Consider the following 20,431-nt stretch of genomic DNA (forward strand, 5'->3'; position numbering starts at 1 on the left):
TTAATAAAGAGAATCTCTTTGCAGCACTGCTCCAAGTGCTCTTATTTCTCTCTGTGCAATTCCATTCTCTAAGAGGGAAAATACTATTGAGTTCTGTGAGGCATGATTTGTTAGACTGAACCTAAACACACCAAAGCAAAATGCTTTCTAAAGGTGCTGTGTTTGTGAGAGTTGCTTGCCCAATATGTGTGATGCAAAATGGGGATGCTTTGTGAAGAAATCATCCTTGTAAAGCCATTGGTTCTGGTCATCAGACTCTATCCAATGCTTTAGTGATGATGCTGCTGATCTATTTGGGAAGTTGGCTGGCTCTCAAGGCAGAGTCTCTTCTCAAAGGCTGTTTCACAGTGAAAATATGCTCAGTGCAGCCGAGTGCATGAATGAAAAAGCCTCTGGTACCTTCTAGTCTGGCAAAATGCAGCACAAAACTCAACTTACTCTGTCCTTTCTGCTGTCCCAGGTAAGAAATGTGTGTTTTTTCATTGCTTTCTTTCATCTTCTTTCTCTTGTGCATTTGGATTTGTAAGTATTTGTAATTCAGCTCTGATTTCTGAGTAATTATACATTGCTTGAATTAGTGTTGAAAGATCTCTGCTGTAAGCCAGTTGCTGGGAACGGGGAATCTCGTAGTTCCTTGATTTACAATTACAACAAATTTGCAGTGTGATATATAGCCTTTTTTGTTTCCCTTCAGGAAGGGTGGTGGGGGGAATCTTTCAACTGTCTCGGTAGCAGCTGCAGCAACGATATTTTCTGTCATATCAAATACTGCAACTTTGATTTGCCTCTTTCCTCTGGCTTTGGCTGTTCTAGTCAGCTCACGTTATTTATTGCTTTAAGGAAAAAAAAAAGAGGAAGGGGGACTATGGAAGGAGAAGAAAATCAAACCTTACAAAAGGTTCCCTTCCCCGTACTCTCTTGATAGATGTGTAATACTCTGTTAGCGACTTGCTATGTAGCCTTTCTCGTGTTAAATGTAATAGATCCCCCTCTGCCAGAAAGCAGAGGAAAAAGCAGCCAGCCTTAAAGCCACGGAGCTGCTGAAGCCCTGCTGCTGCTGCTGTCTGTCAAGGCGAGGGGACTCGCTGGGCTCTGACTTCTCGCTGCCTCTGGCTGCTCTTTTCCTCTTGCTGCTGCTGCTGGGCTCACTTTTTGGATGGTTTCAAAATCCTTTGTCGGTGTCCAGTTTAAATGCATCCTTCCTTCTTTTGTCTTGGGAGATGCTCTGTAAACTCTCGCGTTTAGTGACAATAGCGCTGGCGTCCCGGAGATAAAAGTTAATTCCTTTCTGACTTGCGTTCGGGTGGCTTTGTTAACCCTTCGAGGGTTGGTAGGTTTTTAGAGTGTGAAACTAGAGCTCGGGACGCCGAGTCTGTGCACCCGGGTTTGTGTAACTGCCATCTCCGGTGGGAATCTAGTCTGCTTTTTCAAAATAAAACCATCAGGAGGAAAATGGTGAAGGATCACTGCTGGGAGAGCTCAATTGCTGGGCGAGATACTCCAAGGGTGTGTACGTGGGAAGCAGTAGGGTGAGCTAAATGAGTATATGCTGTGGATCAAGGCTAGGATTCCTGGCTTAACCTGATAAGGAGTAAATGCATGAACGTGGGTGGCTGAAGTTATGGGAGAGCGGGAGACTCGGTGACTGGGAACTCGTGTGAGCAAGGACATAGGCATCTGGGTGGGTTCAGGACAACAATCCTGCTTCTGGCTGTGGAACAAATGAAAGCAGCTGCTTTGGGCCTTGGGTGCGGTACCTGAATGTTCTGGTGAAGGATGAGTTTGAGGAGCCAGTGCAGCATGTGCTGGGGATACAGTTTCTTGTAGGACCTTCCTAACAGCTCGGGGTGAGGATCTGTGGACTGTGTAGGAGGGCTGGGTGGTGAGCAGCTTGGCAGCTCTGCTGAGGCTGCAGAGGGAGGGCAAACTGCTGCTCATGGGGTGGGCTGAATGGCTCTGGTGAGCGGGGGGTGCCCAAAGGGCTCCAGAGGAGAAGTTGTCAAAGTGGGCTGAGATCCAGCATGGGTGGAGAGCTGGGCTGGGAAAGTTGCCAGTGGGAGGCAATGCTCAGGGAGCAAAGGGGCTGGGAGGAGAGGGCACAGACAGTATAAAGGTAACCTGTGGATATACTGGTGCTCCTTCACCTTGGACTTGAGACCTGCCAGCTGGGCTGTGATTCACTTGGCTTTCTGTGTTTTCAGTCCTATTTTTGTCCATCTTCTCTAGCACACTACTGAATTAATCAGCTTGAGTTTGGATTTTCTTTAATGGTCCCTTGTTGGAAAAGCAGTATTTATAAGATAGAGACCTATTAAATCACATAGATGGCATTTTTTTTAAACATCAGTAGCTACTTGTAATCTGACAAGGTGCAGAACACCTGATTCTGGAAACAACTGTGCACTTTATTGATAACTTTCAGCAATACTTCAGAGTTTCTTCTCTTTCTGGGCTGAACTGAGGTTGAGTGTACTGAAGGGCTGAGCTTGTGGTTCTTTAGCACTGATTTGTATTTAGGTGCTTAAACTGAACCCCACCTTCTTTATTAGCTTATGTGGCATCATCTGGCAGTGTCTCTACCCGGTGATTTAACACATCCCCAAGTTTACTTTATAGATCATGTCTAAGAATTAATGAATTAGGGAATGAATTAGACTATAAGAAGTGCACACATCAGTCTTCAGGTATAAGCTTGTTGAGTATTGGCAGGCTAAAGTATGAGTTGGAAAGTGATAGCATGCTGGAGAGGGAAAAAGGAATTACTGACATGCTGTTTGGCTTCTCTTTGACACACTACATGTACAACTTTCATGTGACAGGAAAAGTAAACAGAAGAATGTGAGAAACAACATATTAAACAAATGCAGCCATCTGGCTGTCTAGTGGTTGGAACACATTCTAGGATTTTTTTTCAGAAGTATTCTTTTTTTCTCCCTTAGCAGTGGGAGTAATGCCTCATCTAATACAATGCTCGTGGAAGTAGCAAAGCTCAATTTTGGTAAAATGATTTCTAAGCAATAGCAATCTAGTAATGCAATACTTTATGTGAAAGTAGAGGATGGGTATAACTTCATTTCAGAGTAATCATAGCCAAGTTTACAGTGTAGAAAATTGAGGAAATTCTTGTGTTCATATGAACCTGAACTGAAAAAAGGTTTGTTTTTAATTAAAGACAATTTCCAAAGCTATTAACTTTTGTGTTTTCTTGGATTGCATCTAATTCAACTACATTTGTTAAATAAAATTGCCTTTTGAGGCACTAGAAAGATGAGGATGGGGAACTGCTTTTTCAGCATGTTAAGAATGTTTGTAAAAGTTGTGGTAAACAAGTGGATGATGAATTAATTTTCTTTTGCAAGAATTTGGTCTACACTAACTGTTAGTCTTGTCTTCACCAAGAGGAAATCTGAACGTTATCTAGAATAGCTCAGGAAGATCTGTTTCAAGTAATCCTTTAATTCAGGATTACCTTTAAAACTACAAAGTATGTTTATTATATACAGCTTTATTGATCTGAAGCTGACAATAAAAAATAAGTGTACTCTGGTAGCTTGTGCAGTTCACTGTACAATATACAGTAAGCAGTAAATATGTACAGATTTTTAAATCTGTCCAATCAGAGTGGAGTTTGCCTTTTCTTGCAAAGGATATTTAAGGCCTATATATAAAATATGTTTTAAAGCAGAAGTTGTTCACAGGTTTCCTTTTTTGTTACACATTTCACAGTGTTTTTTACACAACAAAGGATTTGTAAGTTAAACTCACAAGATAAGGGGAAAAAATATTTTAATAACTTAACAATAACTGTCAAGTTCCACTGGCTTGTGACTAAGTAAACTGGAAAAAAGTGTAGATTTAATAAGCACATCATCAAAGTGAATAGAGGAAATTAGTCCTGAAACTTTCCTCAAAAACAGCCCATGCTGTTGCACACTGAAGCTTTTATTTTTTCTAATCTCTCCAGAAGAGGGCTCCATGCACAGCTTGAAAGTCAGCACCTATGTTTTAAGAGATTTATCAGCTTCAAGAAAAAATGAAAGCTCTTGCTCACACTAAGTCTTGTGATATAACATTAGAGATTACACTTAAATTCTGACCATTTCTGCTTTGTAACCTGTTGCTGTAGCTCTTTTATTTAAGACTGCTTGTTATTGGAGAGTTCTAGAGAAAAAGTTGTATATCTCTTTTGCTTTATCCGAGTTGTAAAAATGCTGTAAATATGTTAAAGTCCATTGCCAAGCATCACGTGCTATTATTTCTGCTGATGAGTGGTTTGTGAGCAGGCTGACAGTTGCTGGCCATCGATTTTGGTTCTGTAGTCAAAAAGATCTTCCACTTACATACCTGATTCAAAATGTGGAGTATGTCCCAAAGCAGAGCCATTCCAGCAGTCATGCTCTGCTGTTTGTCAGATGTTGCCTTGGAGGGAAGGTTAGGCCCAGGTGAATTAGTATGACTTTAGGCAACAGCTCTAACCTTCTAATCTTGCACAGCGCCTGACCAGACTTCTTACTGCTAAGCAAGGAGGATTTTTAAAAAATGATGAGTGGAAATTAGTCATGCAAATGTTGCTAGAGTTATGGCATTACAGTTAAAGAACCTTTGTTGTGCACTACTTGAGACTGTCTTTGAATTTAAGAAGAATCTTTGGCAATATCTTCTGACCTGGTTTCTAATGATTCAAAATTGAAAAAGATTGTACTAGCACATGTAGTATTTTTGTGCCATGATCCATTGGGGGTTATTGACTGGATTTTTTTTTTTTTTTTTTTTGGGGTTTTTTTTTTTTTTTGGGGTTTTTTTTTTTTTTTGGGGTTTTTTTTTTTTTTTGGGGTTTTTTTTTTTTTTTGGGGTTTTTTTTTTTTTTTGGGGTTTTTTTTTTTTTTTTTTTTAGTGGCTTGTCAGCTAGCAAATGAGTATTTCTAAACGGTACCTCAATAGGCCAGTGCAGCAGGAACTATTAGAGCTGTGTAGATAGCACAGTGGTGCCCTTTCCAGAAGACATGAAGTTCTGCCTTTCATTTTCTTCCTGTTCATTGTTAGATAAGTAGTCTCATCCTATTCTATGAATATGTAAGGACAAGCTAGATAACAGAGCTGTTACTGTTATACTCTTCCTGCATCACTGCTGGAGCCACATCCCTTATCTTCAGCTGTTGTGTTGTACCCAAGTGCTGCCAGGATTTTGTCCTCAGGTTTCAGAGTCCTATGCCAGCACAAGCCTTTTGGAAGGAGGGGGTGTTTCATTTTGGGATTTGAGGCAGAAATGTGAGATGAGTTGTTTTTTTAATTGCTTCATGGAAATAACTACTTCACTCCTTCTTTGTTAGGTATAAACACTACATTCGCTTTTTAAAATGTATCTCTAGCATTCTAACCAGCAAAGTTTCATCTGTGAAGGCAAAAAATCTACCATGTCCACTGGGAAGAAAAGATGGAATGAGAGGGATTTATCATCCTTAAGAGACTAAGTGGGTTATAGATTTTTCCAGTTAACTCTGGATGATGGTAGTGGGTTCTTGATCACAACCATATGATTGCACTGTGCTCTGCCCTAGTCACCAGATGGATGAGACCAGCCCAGGTGGAAGACTGGGGTTTTCTGTCACTTCATGTGTTCTGGCAGCCTGCACAATGTTAGTGTATACAAATCAGTAGGATATTACATGCCAAGGAGGAGTGAAGAATAAGACTTGCTTTATTAATCACTGTTTTATTATTTAAAGGTCTTAGAAATTTGCCCACAGATTTTATTTATTTTTGTGTTCTGTCAAACAGAATAGTCAAATTCTTTGAAAGTCTTACTGTTTCTTATGAAGAGAACTCATTCCACTACTAAGTTACACAATATTCTACTGTGTTTTGCACCATTAATTTTGTTGGCTAAAGAAAAAAAAGGAAGAATTTAAGATTTGTTTTGATGGAGCTGGTTGAAACAGTTCTAAGAACAGGCTAAAATAAATAGGAGCTATTAAGGGTGGGGAGGTGTGAAGCTTTTCAACACACAACAGTTTTATCGGTATCTCTAAACACTTGAAAAAGCTGGTTAAGATGTTTAAATAACTTCCAATATCTATGAATGTCCGTGTATGCATGTCTAATTTGCTATCTTTATTGGCCTTGTTTTTAGGGAGCTGAATACCCGCCTTCAAGCTTTTGAAACATTTCAAAATTGGGCACCCATATAGAGCTGTCTAGAAAAACTAAGTCTTTATTGCCTAAGGCACCTCAGACTCCTTTTGCTAAAGGTTCTATTTCCCAGACTATCTTTTTAGGAAAAAAACCACAAAACTAATAATGGCTACCACTTTCAGGCTAAACTCTTGTTCTCATGCTGTGAACAGCTAATGTTTAATTCCTTATTGGTAATGGCAATGTATATATTTCTGAAATCCAATATTTAATTCCCAAGGATTTTGCAGTCTGGTGTGTAATGAAGACAAAATAATCCGTGAGTATATGGCGGCTGTCTTAATAGACCACAGACAGAAAGTGGGTTTCTAAAAGTTTGAAGAAGTTTTTTGCCAAGTGAGTAATCATGGCAGATGGACCTTAACGTTTTTGTGTGTGACAAGGACTCAAAATACTGAAAGCCACAGGTTCTAGGCCATTAAGCTCTCTCAGCACTGTTAATATGTCTGTGTGCAAAGAAATGTGTATACAGGTCAAACATACCACAGCTTTACAACTTTAATTTAGGATATGAGATGCAAATACCTATACCTGTAATCTTTACTCAGCTCTTACTACTTGTGTGCTGAGGACTCCTTTCAAAGGTTACCCTCTTTTCCTTCCCTGAGTGGTGTTAAGTGTGGGTGCTCCTTATCTGCCACAGGGCCATGTTGGCAAGCTTGGCTGGGAACACATCTGGGGGAGTACTGATCCTATACATGAATAGCTGTATGCCACGTGGACAGTAACATATCTGTGGCAAAGGCAGAAAGATGATAACTAACTTCTCATATTGCTTTAAATCTATCCATGAAACTGTTAGCACATTCAGTTTGTTTGACTTACTGTGGAGTAAAAATGCACATTAAAACTTACGCTGTTAATCAGCTCATCTAGTTTATAGATACTTAATCAATTTCTTTTCATTGTCTCAACATGACTTGGAATTCCAAGAGGGGCTTCTGTGCAGTCTTTAAAGAAGAGTTTTGGAGTCAAACATAGGGGATTTTGAACCTATCAGAGTAAAAGAAAAGCTGGCAGCTGTCTATGGGGTCACTGTATAAAGGTAAAAATTCAAGACTGCTGTAAGTTTATCTGGATCTTCTGGGGAGCTATCCCAGCAAGCACAATTTAAAAGTATGATCCATAGCTTGTTTAGATAGCATGCAAGGGCAGGGGTGTGGAGGGTGAAATGATGTAAAGTGGCCCCTTTAGCTTATTATAGTTTCCTTGTTGCATGATGGTCTTTAAAGTGTGTATATTACATTTTAACTTTGAGCCAACTCTTGGTAACTTCTTGGAAAGAGAGAAACCCCTGGGAACAGTGCTCTCAAGATCTTGCATTTTCCCATAGACAGCCTTACTGGCTTTGAGTTTCCACACTGCCAAATAAGGTGCGTTTAAACATTCTTCTGGATACAGCCCTCTGTTTTCCCTGAGGAACTACACTTTGTCAGCCAACAAACAGCTATATCAGAATGTGAGAGCTGAACGTAGCACTGCTCTCTAGGTTGACAAAGCAGGAAATCCAGAGCATCTGGTACTCTGCTCCTGAAAAGAAAGGGGATGGAATTAGCCATTAGAATTGGAGGGGCATTTCCCTCCCCCTGCAACCCATTGTTTCAGAGCTCTGTCAGAGGAAGCTGGGCAATTCCAAATGTACTATGATGGAAACAGCTCCAGGTTTGAGTTGATCTGTACAGTTAAATAACTGGCCAAATTAAAAGGTGTTTGGTTTGACCTTCTGCCAGGGTAGGATAACTGGTTTTGTAAGTGCCAGGAAGACATTGATATTATCTGCCATCTTTATTCAGTTGTAATGCAAAATGAGAAACCTGTGGGTAAAGATAAATGAGAATTAAATTGAAGTAGGACAATACATAAAAATTTGGTTTTATTTCTGGGAATTTGTATTAGCCTGCCACCTGAAGGTTGTATTGTACATCAGGCTAAGTGGTTTTATTCTTTTCCAGAACGTCTTTTGTTGCCATAATTCATGATCTGATTGAACTAACTGGACTCTGAACTCTATAAATCTTGATTTAGGAATATCGATAATCCTATTAATTTACTGATCTACAGCTCAGACCTGAACACTAAAGTAGTTAGCCCCAAATTTGATCAGCTTTCCTTAATATGTGCCAGTATAATTGGAGGAGACATTATTCAGAGGGACAAAGATGTAAGGGTCATCATTAAAGCCTAGCAGTAATGGGAAATAGACTCTTTTGCACCCGCTTAAGCCAAGGTTCAGAAATATATAAGACTTTGACATTTGCTTCTATTTTTAGAATAATTATTTTCCTCTAATGCTCTTAATTAAAAGATCTCATTTCAAGATGATAAAAAATTCAATCTTGTTTTAAATGTCATCAATAACTTTCCCTAAGTGCTTGATATACACAGTTTAGTTGCCAGTGCAGTGATGTGTCACTCTGTGCAGTGAGGATATAGGTTATGGCAAGCTGGTAAAACAGCAGCTCTTTAGATGATAACTTTGGATACAGTGTGTTATCAGGAAACAAGGTAAGGATGCTGGGAATAAATAGTGAAACCTTTGTGTCTTCTGGAAATTATTTCTGGTCTAGTTTTCTGAGTTTGCAACAGCAAAGCACTTGCTCACACTAATATATGAGTGGGTCTCCAGTGGACACAGATTGTATTGTCCCACTTTGTGTTATCCAGGTGAAGGATGGTTAGTATCAATGCCATGTGCATTTCTACTGTATGTATCAGGAGGCTTATATGGCTTCTATTACTATTATATCCAAGCACCCTGCAAATGGTAATGAATTTATCCTTGCTTACCTAAAATAAGTGCTGAGTTACGACAGGAACATTATTCTGAAATGGGAGACAGCCTCCAACATCTGCCTGTTTCAATGACTTTAGTTCTATTATCTTAGTTGAATAATGATGTAGGCTGCTGTCACTTTTGCTGCCAGTGTTGATTCAGTAGTGTCAGTTCATTGTACCATAGAAAGATTAATTTTGGTTGGAGGGATCCCAGAATAAATTCAGTCTGTAGGCCTATCAGAAGTTGGTGTATGTACTACTATTTTAACAATACTGCTCAACTTTCAATAATACAATTAGTTATGTTTTGCCAAAGAACTGTCTATCTTTATACAGCTAGTATTTTGCATATAGAGAAAACTAAGTAGAGAAAATATTTAGCTAATAATAACTGCGCAGGTTTTTTTAGGCATAAGGGAAGTTGAGTGTACTTGCTTATAACTGGTCTTTGTGATTGTTGCTGGCAAAATGATCAGAGCAGAGGAGGAGGATGAGGCTAGCAATGCTATATATACTCATGGGATTTGAAACCAAAGCAATTTGGGGTAGGAGGCAGGGACTGATGATACACAATCAACTAAGCTTCCAGTGCTGGGGCAGGGAAGAGGCACACCTCTTCCCTGCAATGTGAGATGTAGTCTCAGTAGCAGAATATTTTACCCATCTTCTGTTTACTGATATAGGTTCTTATCTTCGTTCCTTTCCTTGGGTGGGAGGAGGCAAAGCAACTAATAGCTTGGGCTCCTCGGTTAGGAGGTGGGCTGCCTAGGTATGGCTGTTGCAATCCTATTTCAAGCTCCTGGAAGTGTGATGATGTCTTAAATTCTCATTGTTAGTCAGATGCACAAAAATGTTTGAATTCCTGGGGGAATGATGGCACATGGATGAATCATTTGTTACAAGCCTGAAGTGTGAGAATCTGTAGACTTGTATAGAATATTGAAAGCTAATGTCTGACTTTGTGGAACAGCTGTCTTTCCTGTATGTCTATGTCCTTCTGAAATAAGTATTCAATCTTCTTACAGTTGCTTCCCAAGAATATACTTTTAAAGGCTTTCGTTTCTCTGAGTCAAAGGCACAGAAGCACAGAATCTGTTTCTTGCTGTGTGTGGAAACAAAACATTGATTACAGGTGCCCAAAGGTTTTTGACTAAAATAAAAGTGACTTGGTTGTCTGCCATAACTCATACTGAACATGAACAAAATCACTTTTCCAAACTATTTTATTATCTTCATTTCTATTCAGTCTTACCTGATAGTTTAGGCTGACACCGGTATCTGGAGCTCTTGCTCATATCTGCATCTGAAGTTGTTGGCACTGGGAAACAGCAGCAGTTTACTCTGATTTATGCACATTTATGAGTGTATCAGTCTGCTGGTATCCATCCTTCATAAAATTCGGTGTCTGTTTCCAGCATTCGTTAGCTGCCCAGCCACAGAACTCTCCTGTCTTCTACATCTTATGTTTTGGTGGGCCTTTTAAATTATAACTTGTTGTATATTTTAATGGACAATATTTATGTCAGTCTGCTGCTTTGGTGGTGGTGTGTTCATGATCATTCTACTGATGCTTTAGGGAGCTTGTCGCTGCACAGATGAAATAAAGCTTAGAAGATACCTACCCCTAATTGATAATCTAGCTGGGGAGGGAATGGAAAGTATGTAACAGGACAAGCTGGGTATAAGATGGGAGTCCAAACAGCCTTCATAGCATTTTCATTTGAAACGGTTTGTCTGTAGCTGCTTTAACTGTCTGAAACAATGTTACCTATACCTGACAGGTTGTTTCCCACACATCCTCTGTGTAACACGAGCATGCTTTTAACTGCATGGTGGTGGAAGTATGTCCCAGAGAACACAAAAGCAGAGAACCTAGGAAGTACAACTCAGTTGCAGCTTTCTAGCAATAAAGGTCAAGTGAGCCAGCTACCAAGAAAAGCTAGGCAGTATCTTGCTGAATTGAGTATTATGGGACATGTGTTAAGAAAGAAATCTTCCAAAATTTTGTCAGATACTATGTGAATTTTCTCCCCCTAACACTTGCTAATGTAGAATTTCACAGACTTTCCCCCTTGCTCTTATTTTCTGATATCTCTTAGAGACCAGCTGAATAGCAAAGATCAAAGGAAGAGAACCTAACTTCAGGCACATCTACAAATTAGCTGTTAGTTTTCTGCAGGTTCTTCTGTGCTTAAAACAGAAATAACCCTCCCCTGACAACTGAGTGTTCAGTTCCTGTACAATAACTCTACTTCTGACACTACTTCTGGGGTGTTTGCAGGATTCATGATTTATCTGGCAGTGCTGTAGTTTAAACATTGATAAAGAAAACACAACAAAGAGCAAATGCATTTGACCTTTAAAAACACTGAAAAGAAAAAAAATAGAAAAATAATAAGTCTGCAGTTTATTCCTTGTACATGTGTAATAATTGCAAGAAAACCAGGGTTCTTATTTCTGCTTTGAGAGTCTGTGTAGCACAGAGGCTTTTAGGCATGAAATTCACTGTGCTATACCTGCTGTTCTCAGGATGGTGTGTGGGTGTTGGCCTGAGTAGAGGTTCAAGTCAACTTTAATTTCTCCAGTACAGGGATTGACGTATAGTTCAGGTCTGCTGCATCCCAAAATCTTGACTGTTTGCTAAGCTATGCCTGTGTAATTGACATGCTGGTCTTGAATCACTTGCCTGATGAGCAGGAGTCTGTATTTCAAGTGTCAAGTATCACCACAACTGCCACTTTAAATCAGTAGTACCAATAGAGAAGTAAGGCTGAGGTAGTTGGGGAAAGTTTCTGCCAAAATCTGGAGCCAGCTACAGCCTTGGTTAGCTTGGTTGTCATCACCTCTGAACACTGTGGTGAGCAGCTTTAAAGGCAAGTAGTTCCATGGGTGCTGCATAGTGTAAGTAACTCTTCAGCTAGTGCTGCAGGATTCAGCCTTGCCCTGAGTTTACCCCTTCTAGAAGGACTGGGGTTTTTAAATAGCAGTGAGGCTGAGTCAGGGGCATGCCAGGCCTGTTATGCTGCCTCTCATGTCATGACTGTTCCTGGGGAATATGGGTGTTCCTGAATATCACTCTAAATATGATGGGAACTGAAGATTCTTATGTTTCCTTGTAAAACTGTTGCCTATTTGTGAGCACAGAGGAAAGACACATGATGCATTTCTCCCAGTCTGGAAGCTAGATGTGTACATGGAGTGCTCTTTAGTCTCTCGTCAGACTGTTCTGCTTCATTAAGAATCTGAACTGCAAAGCAGTGCCTTTGCTCACCAGTCACATAAGGTTGACCCTTTGCTTGAACACAAAGTTTAGTGTCATCTTTGTCCCATTACCAAATATAGTGTAAATCTTGCTGACAAGGTTTCTAGGCAGCTGGGGCTATGTAGGTGGGAATGTCTGAACAACACAAGTAATTCCTGATCTCTATACTTCACACTGAAACACACGCACCAGTCAGCCCAGGAGAAGAAGGTAGTTTCTTGCTCTGTCTCTTTCCTTGTTTCCATGTGGACACCCTTCCTTGAGCTGTGGCTTGCCCTGTAGTGCTTGGCTAGCATTCCTGGGGCTCAGAGCCCACCCTTGACACCAGGGAAGGGCTGCTGGCCCTAGCAGGGATGACTGCACTCACAGTACTTGGAGCCTTGCTTCTCTCAACAGCCTCATCCTTCTTGAGCATCTTGATTTCAAGTGGCTGCTGAAGCACTGTAAACAGATTTCCTTGGTTTCTGCAGCACTACATGCTGTGTTGCAATACATTTTTTCTACTTTAAAGCTGTTAGCAATTCATTAGTTTACAGTTCCAAAAAACAATTCCAAAGGGATCACTCATCTCTCTAGAGCAGTGGAGATATTTTCAGGCTGGCTACACAGTGCTATGGCAGTGTTTTTGAGACTTGCCTGGTTCAAATCATGTGGCACTGATACTGCCAAAGGCTTCCAATTCAGTGGAGGATTGCACAGAGATTCCATGGGTGGGAACTTGCAATATTAGACATAGCTAATAATAGTCCCCCTTGACTCCTGAAATGTCAAGATGGTCTTGTGAGTAACTGCACTTCAGAAAGCATTAACCTTTTGTCTGCCACTGAGAGCAGTCCCTGATATGTTCACCTCTGCATTATGCTTGTAATAAAGAAAAGTAGGGTGTTGGAAACCAGGAGTCTTAATATATGTCTATGAATTGGCTAGTGTCAGGATTGCAGCGAATATAGAGCTGCAGGGGAATTGCACAATGCCAAGCCCTTAGTTGGAAAGCAATGCAAATATAGGGGAAAGATAGATGACCTATATTCAGAGTGCCTCTTCTCAATTGCCTTTTACAGTTATTTATTATAGTTAAAAACACCTTGTAGATGTATCTTTCAAGGCAGAATTACATCACTGGGGGCTATGAATAATCTTACATAATGAAGGGGCCTCACTGTGTGCCACTATATGTCTAATTTTTATTTTCCTGACTTCTTTGAGAAATTAGATAATATCACTGAAGAGCAGGGAAAACCAGAGTACAAAACAAGAAAATAGTTTGTGCAAATTCCTATAGGAAATCTAACAAGTAGGATGCAGTTGCAGTTCAGAAGCCCCAAATCGCCCATCAGAACACACTGTCCCTGCTACTGACAACCCAGAGCAACATGCCTTGTCTGGGGGAGGATCTTGGAAAGAGTCTTGCAGTCTTTCTATTTGTTAGATCTAAAACTTTAATTACAGTAACTAGTTTGTATCTTAATAAAAAAATCCATCCTTCTACTTTATTTCTGCAGTGCATCTAACTGGTAGCATTTAATCCTTGTCTTGCACTTTGCAATCTCCTTGTGACAATGAAGATGTATTTTTAGTGTGCTTGGGGAATTGCAGTTACCAGAGTGACTTCACCCGAAGAGGGAGCTTGGTTGTTGTGATTTTGTTCTTGCTCAGTAATGAAAAATACATCTTTGACATCAATGCTGTGCTAAAAGTAAAATAAGATGGGGATCAATGGGTTTTTAGGAATATTTTTCCTATGTGAGTTTCTTCTTTTCCTCCTTCAGGAGTGCTCATTGTCTTTGCTTGGCAATTTAAATTAAATCTTGCCTGTGGGCATTTAAAGCAAGTCATGGGGCTACAAATCTGAGAATAAAACCAGAAAATACTTCTTTTGTATCCAGTTCTAATTCCCATTATATTTACTACACCTCACCCCCTTCGTCCTCTAAATTGTGATAATCAAACACTGAAAAACATATTCCATGAGAGTCCTGGCAGATGGACAATACAGTCCCCTCAGCTGCTCTTCCCCAATCCTGGATAAACCCTGTTTTGCACAGGCGCTCAGAAGTCATCACACTGTCCTTCATTTCAAGTTCATCCTATTTTGTCATCCTGATGGGTGTGAATGTGCAAAGGCATTTGGGGAATTATGAAAAGAAATGGTAGGTATTCTTAGAGATGCAATGTCAAGCAACTCAGCTGAATATGTGACAATTGTGGATCCATGTTTCTGCCATGCTTTAAGCTTGTTGAAAGAATTAGGTTCCTGTTCTCTCTGTGTGATGTCTGCAGTTAGCTGTGATCAAAGAAAACACTGGAGGTGGTCTACCAGGAATGCATCTCTCTGTCTGCATCAAAGAACCAATTACTACAGTTCTCTTCTTCATTGAAATAATGTGTTCATCTACCTGCTTCTGAGCTCAGTCAACAACTCTTTCAGAAAAGTATTGGTGCAGACACTAAATAAATAAATTCTTCTCAGGTCAAGCTTCCAAGTAAGTTGCTCTTTCCCACTTTGCAGTCTGAGATGGTTTGAGGAAGGAAAAAGTGAGAAGTTTTATCTGCCCAAACTTCCCCATAGTACCAAGTTGGTGGTGTCCTTTCTATGTGTAGTGTCTGGTGCAGAAAGAACAATCTTTCTGTCCTCAGTGAAATACTAGCTAGAAGTCTTACATGAAATAAGTTGCAGCTGACTATTGCAAACAGTGGGTTTTTTGTTTGTTTGTCTTGCTCAGTGACACACTGAGCAAGAAACAGTGTTATTGGCCCTTAGGAGTGATACAATTTAAATATGGATTTGCATTTAGGGCAGACATAGGTCTGTTTTAGTTCAATGCTGGCACTTTTTTTCTTAGACTTCTATTTTAGGTGTCCTGCAGCATTTGAATTACAAGACCATGAAAATAAATGCTTGATTTTTTTAAACTTTGTCATTGTCACAGTTTTCAAGAAAAGGAAATTGGCTTCATTCTGGTTCAAACTAAGAGAGTCATCATTTTGGCATCATACTTGAGAGCAACAATTGTGATGTAGTTTATAAAAAACCCAAGAGATATATCTGTTAAGTATCAGTAACAGATAAGCATTTTGTTTATTATCTGCTTTTAATGTTTATGGTATTAACACAAGATAAAACCCAGATTTTCCTTCTCTGAGGAGTCTTTACAATTCAATTAAACTAGGATTTTGTAAACAAAACTGATTTACAAGAAGGTAAACCTCTTCCTGAGCTTTTAGGGAACATGGATATGTCTGAATGTCCTTGCTATTGTCATAACTCTAATCACTGTGAGCTGTAAGCCCATTCAGAATATTATCTAAGCACTGACAATATCCTCAGTGTTTGTACCCTGCATTAACAAAAATCTTTTGTGCAATCTCTGCTCACAAGGACAAACTGCTTAATGAGCTGACCTGCCTGAAACACACATTGTTGTGCTTCTGTTCATTAGGGCACAACAAATTGCGGAAGTCGAATTTGGTTTTTGGAATCTGAAAGATCTGGGCAGAGAAGCATTTCATGACAAAGAAAGGAGATGAAAAGAGAAGGCATTAGGTACTGCAGTCAAGAGAGTGCTATGGGTATGCAGATTCACCTTATGCATGTATGTATATACATACATATGTGAAGACATGTATGAATATATGTAAGATCATATACACAATGTAGGTCAGGCAAAAACAAAGGTAAACTTTGGGTTTTGTCATGCTATAGTGACTCTTTTAGTCCAAAAGGTAATAACTGGTTTGATACTCTTAGCCTATGTTCATGACTTAAGACTGAAGCTTCTGAATTAAAAAATAATTATAATTTTAAAAATTGGCTTAGATTTCCTTTAAATTGATTCTGAGATACACTCATAAAATCCAATCAGAACACAGTCATGACATTTGCTCTTATGTTTTTCACCTGTGTATAATTTGGAACACACTCAAACTCCTGTAACTGGTAAGAAAGCAAGTGCTCAAATAAGCTGTTTTGAAGAGCAAGGATTGAGGTTTTTTTGTCTTCAAAGTAACCTTGTCCAGCTGTGTAGTAGACTTGTGGGCTAAATTCTTATAATGAGAGTGGTGCTAAAGAAATGGCAACTGTGAATCAGAAATGTGTGCAGAGCAGTTCCAAGGACTGGCCTATTAGAAGTACAAATAAAGACTCGCCAGGTCTCATAGCCATTAAAATATCTGGTTGGTACCTGAAAGAGCGTCATTTAGGACCATGTGGATTCTTTTCTTCCTGTACAGTTTTAGCAGACTGGATCTGATAATTTTTAACCACAAGTGTTACCTGCCTAAACGTGCTGCCTTGCAAAGGGATTTCTTCTTTGGACAAGCATAACTTATATGAATGATAGCCAAAAGGATTTGGGCCTGCATAAGAAATAGGAGTTGTAACTTTAATATTCTGGAAATACTTGTTCCCAAGAGAGTTGGGATGTGATGTTTAAAAGCAATCTGGAAGGAAAGTGTTAAAATATGTGCAGACCTTGGAGAGACAATAGACATAACTATATACAGAGGAATTTAGAGGGGACTGCAAAATGGTGTTTTTATGTTCCCCTGTGGTGTGATGCTACAGCAGAGACTCATGTATAAAGGAGGAAACAGAATGTTTCCTTTCCTCCTTTTAAATACAGTGACATGTCCTAATTTAGACCTAATTTTCATTCCTGTAGCATTACTTGTAATAATGTCTAAAGTCCTCAGAATTAATTTGACTGGAAAAATTCCAGAAGGACTTTCAATTTTTCTCATTAAAAACATTATAGATGTCTTAATTAGGCACTGTTATTAATGGTAATATTACTCAATTTAGAACTGCACACTTAAGATGTGGTTACCTCTAGCATGATTAGTCAGAGAAGCTCTGCTATGCAAGGATGCACACTAGAATTTTGAACAGTCAAATATTTAGAGCCAGATGCTCAGCTGTTTAAATTTTGTGGCTACTGTGACCTCAGTGGAGCTAGACTAGTATACATTAACTGAGACTTTGATTTCTAAAGCTATAAATAATCATTCCTGGCTCATCTCTCTCACTATTCATCCTTTTCCTTTCTGGTGTTTGCTTGTTGTTCTCTAGGTTATGTGCTTATGGTAGAAGGTTTATGAAATTATACATGTGTATTCTTGTCATCAGTAGGAGCAGTTTAACTACTGAAATTAAGCTGGATCCACTCTGCACTTTGTATTTCTTTTTCCCCATGTTATCCCAGGGAGATTTCTCTGACTCAAGTGAACTTTCCCTTAATTTAGATCAGTTTGAGGACCTTTCCACAGTGCCTTCAACTCTAATGGGCTCTGTTACAAGCTTCAAGTTGTGGTAATTTGCTCTACTTGGTGAGGACCTTCTACTATGTGTGAAGGTAGAATTAGGAGGAATATTTTACTTTCCTGCCTAGACAGAGATTTATACAAACTTTTAAAGTATTCTGTGGACCAGCTAATGTATTTTCTTGTTAGAAGGTTGAAAGCAGCTATTTAGATTTCCTATATTTGTGACTGGCTTTGTTAGTACATAAGAATCCACAAAAGTTGTTAGTTCTATAATTACTGGCTGCCACTCCTGTTTGGTGTTGCTTGTGTTTCTGGGGACTGTGGATGGGAAAGGCTGTTAGCTACATTGCCTATTGTGTGCTGCTCTGTGACTTGAATTAGGGAGCTCACACAAAATAAAGCTTGTTTTTTGGTTATCAGAGTATAAGACTTGATTTTAAAAAATATGAAACAAGACCCTCCATCCTAATCCCCAAAAATTTTAAAACAAATATTCCAGCTTTTCACATTATTTGGAAAGTGAGGTGTTCAAATGAAACTGAATGTAATGTAGCAAATTTTGTATATATGGTTACTCAATAATCCTAGTGTTTAGGTTCCAAGTGTTTCTCTGTGTGTAAAATGTTGCCTCAGCACTGTACTAGCTATTTGGATGGCAGAAAGAGATGATCCTTCTGTGAGCTGTGTGAAACCCAGATTTGAGTCATCTTGCAGGTAGTTTAACCATGAAATGAACAGTCATGTTAAGATGGACAGATGTGCATGAGGCTGTTAAAGCAAAAGGCATCTGGATATATAATGGTTATATGGGATAGTACTGAAATCTCAAAATGGTGCAGACATTTGCATCTGTTCACTGATGTATATAATGATGAGTTATTTGGGGTAGTAGGGTGTGAAGCTTAAAAGGAACTTAATGGCTTTTCATTTTAATAAATCATTTGACTACAGCAGTGTCATCTTTTATTAGCTTGTAATTTTGTAAAAGTTAAAATTGAGCATAATGTTGCATATAATTCTAGAACATCTGGTAGCAATATCTAGTAGCAGCTGTTTAGTACCTGAAATATAAACAAAACATGATTTTATCCATAGTCATCACAGTTAATTTTCCTAGAAGTACTAGTTTTGGAATAGATGCCTTAGAAAATAAGTATGGTCAGAAGAAAGACTGGGTAGAAAGCAAGATGTCAAAAAATTTAGCATAGAGAACAGAGGACTGCATAAAAGGATTTTCAGAAAGAATATTTTCTTTATACTAAAATGAAAGAAAAAACTTTATAATAAATCCTGAAATGAATTCAAGTCCTTAAATACACTGTCCTTTAGTACTGAAATGCATCCTATTAACCAGTAATACCACTCGAGCGCCTGTTCTGAACATGCATGTTCTGGACTTTCTCTTTCTATCCTAGGGCATTAGATAGATTTGTTGACAGTGATAAGCTGATGTAACATCAGTTGCACTTGCTGAAGTTCCCCTTGACCTGGGGAACTAACTTTGTTTGTTTGTTTTTACATGAGTATAGGTCGTCCAATATATTTGAGATACCCCTGGCACTGGGAACATGCTGTATGATAGACATGAATGTGTACAATCAAGTGACATGTCTCTCTAAACTGTTCCTTTTAAATCTTGTCACTGCAAGAAGCAGAGAGGTTAGCCAAATAATCTGACTTGATTGTTATTTGTGGCAGATTCTGGTTAGTCTGGAATCAATGCTGGGATCTATACAGAAGCAGATAAAATCTTGGAACGTTGCAGAACACCAAAGAAAGGACATGTGGCACTGGTGTCTCTTCTCTTTTGGTGCCCCTTTCTGGAATCCTCTGGGGTGTGAATTCTGTACAGGACACCAATGTTCTTGCAATCCATTTATCTAGTCATATGTAAGCTGCCTGTACAGGATAATATCACTTCCAGGATAGAATAATATGGATGTTTGACACATTAATAGATTTTCTCAGTCTGTATTTATGATAAGGATTCCTGATGAGGGCAAACTGTAAACTGTGATGCTGGTTGTTTTTGCTTTTCACTTCCTAGTAAGGACACAAGAGGACTCCTTAAGAATATGAGAACAATGAGGTTTATTTCTGTCTGGGGCATTGGTTTTCTTTTGATGTTTGTTTATTTCCAGCAATGATTAAAAATCACCCTTCCGGTATCTTGATCTGTGCCTATCCTGACTCTGAATGTGTTGCAGAACAAATAGATCTGTGGCTGTGTAGGTACAATTTTTTATTCATTCTAGGCACGTTTAACTAGAAAACTTCTCATTATTTTCTGTTACAGGGAAGTAACACTTTTAATGGATGATTCAGGTGCTCTACCTAAAGTGGATTTTAAAAACATTATGCAGCACGGATGTTCAAGTGTAAATAATTTATAATCGTAGCCCCTTGCTGGAGGATGCTAAATATCAGTAATTTTGTATTATATTTCATTATGGATGGCGTTCTGGTTCCCAGTGGGCTAATTGTAAAACTCTCTTGGTCTCAATAATGTCAGGATTTCACCATAAGTGTTACCTAAAATATAAAATTATGACATTTCAATTCTTGCTTAATCTAATCAATCTTAACTTAATTGCATAATAATTTTGTATGAAATCTTATTCTAAAGGCTTGGAAGTGCACCATAAACTGTGACCTAAATCCTGGAGTTTTAAACTCATGTATGAAATATAAATCCCTGCATATGAAATGCTTGTGTTCATATTGCATATGCAATACTTGTATTCATTTCTAAGTGTTTGCAGAACTTTGGTTTGATTGTGTGTAGAGAGCATTCCCTTGCAGCTAAACCTTGGCTGTTGCTGTCTGGAATATGATGCTCTTTCAAACACCATGTGCAACAAATCACCACCAGGTTACAGCAACTGCAGCTTGAACAGGAGAGTTTTCAGTCTGTATTTAAGTCTGTATTAAGTTCTTCTC

General features: G+C 38.9%; 1 protein-coding gene across 1 annotated transcript in view; it reads left to right on the forward strand.

The window, feature by feature from the left end:
- The first annotated feature begins 382 nt into the window (after nt 1–382).
- CDH13 (cadherin 13) overlaps nt 383–20,431 on the forward strand; it is a 417,908-nt gene continuing 397,859 nt past the window's right edge. Inside the window, exon 1 of the mRNA XM_010006203.1 lies at nt 383–460. Within this exon, the coding sequence (XP_010004505.1) occupies nt 416–460 (45 nt within the window). The 5' untranslated portion in view covers nt 383–415. The remainder of the gene's footprint in view (nt 461–20,431) is intronic.

Source organism: Chaetura pelagica, unplaced genomic scaffold, assembly GCF_000747805.2.
Source record: "Chaetura pelagica isolate M959 unplaced genomic scaffold, ChaPel_1.0 scaffold139, whole genome shotgun sequence".
NCBI classification, from domain to species: domain Eukaryota; kingdom Metazoa; phylum Chordata; class Aves; order Apodiformes; family Apodidae; genus Chaetura; species Chaetura pelagica.